The sequence below is a fragment of the Mirounga leonina genome, unplaced genomic scaffold (assembly GCF_011800145.1).
Source record: "Mirounga leonina isolate KUSES-001 unplaced genomic scaffold, KU_Mleo_1.0 Mir_353, whole genome shotgun sequence".
NCBI classification, from domain to species: domain Eukaryota; kingdom Metazoa; phylum Chordata; class Mammalia; order Carnivora; family Phocidae; genus Mirounga; species Mirounga leonina.
The window spans coordinates 2,109,001-2,109,654 of NW_023270699.1; the positions used below are offsets into that span (position 1 = coordinate 2,109,001).

At 77.4% G+C, this 654-nt stretch overlaps 1 protein-coding gene across 1 annotated transcript in view; it reads right to left on the reverse strand.

Annotated features, from left to right (window-relative positions):
* The window catches only part of PFKL (phosphofructokinase, liver type), a 25,328-nt gene extending 24,955 nt beyond the window's left edge, over positions 1–373 (reverse strand). Inside the window, exon 1 of the mRNA XM_035030067.1 lies at positions 202–373. Coding sequence (XP_034885958.1) covers positions 202–286 — 85 coding nt within the window. The 5' untranslated portion in view covers positions 287–373. The remainder of the gene's footprint in view (positions 1–201) is intronic.
* Between the last annotated feature and the right edge of the window lie 281 nt (positions 374–654).

The window sequence follows — 654 nt, forward strand, 5'->3', positions numbered from 1 at the left end:
GCGCGGGCGCCGGCGCCGGCAGGGGGACCCGCAGCGGGCCCGGGAGCGCGGCCCGGGGGGCGCAGGCTGCAGCGCGGGGTCGGCCGGCCGCGCGCCCCCGGGTCGCAGCCGGGGGGGGAGGGGGCGAGCGCGCCCGGAGGGGCCCAGGGACAGGCACAAACCCCCCTCCGCCGCGGCGACGGGCCCCGCGCCCCCGCCCACCTTGCGCATCTCCGCCGCTGGTCAGCACGCCGATGGCCTTGCCGGCCCCGGACATTCGCAGCTTCTCCAGGTCCACGGTGGCCATGGCGGCGCCGAGACGGGCCACGCTCGCTCCCGCCGGGGCCGCGCACTGTCGCCGGGCCCGCCCCCGCGCCACTGTCCCCGCCCCGCGCCACGTGTGAGGTCACCGGCCGGGGGCGCGGGCAGGGGCGGGGAGTGCGGTCGCGAGGCGGTCCCCGGGCCCCGGTCCGACGACACGGGGCGGCATCCCCACCGCGACCTCTGGCCGAGTGGGCCACGGTGTTTCAGTTTGGCAAACGCGGCGCGTTGATGCTCAGTCCGTGCCACGAGTCCAGGGGCTATTAAACCCGACCTGCAGCCAGGCTTTCCAAGTGCGTTACAGACGGCCGGTCCCCTGCCAAACCCTGCGAGGTATTTGCGGTTCTAGACCCG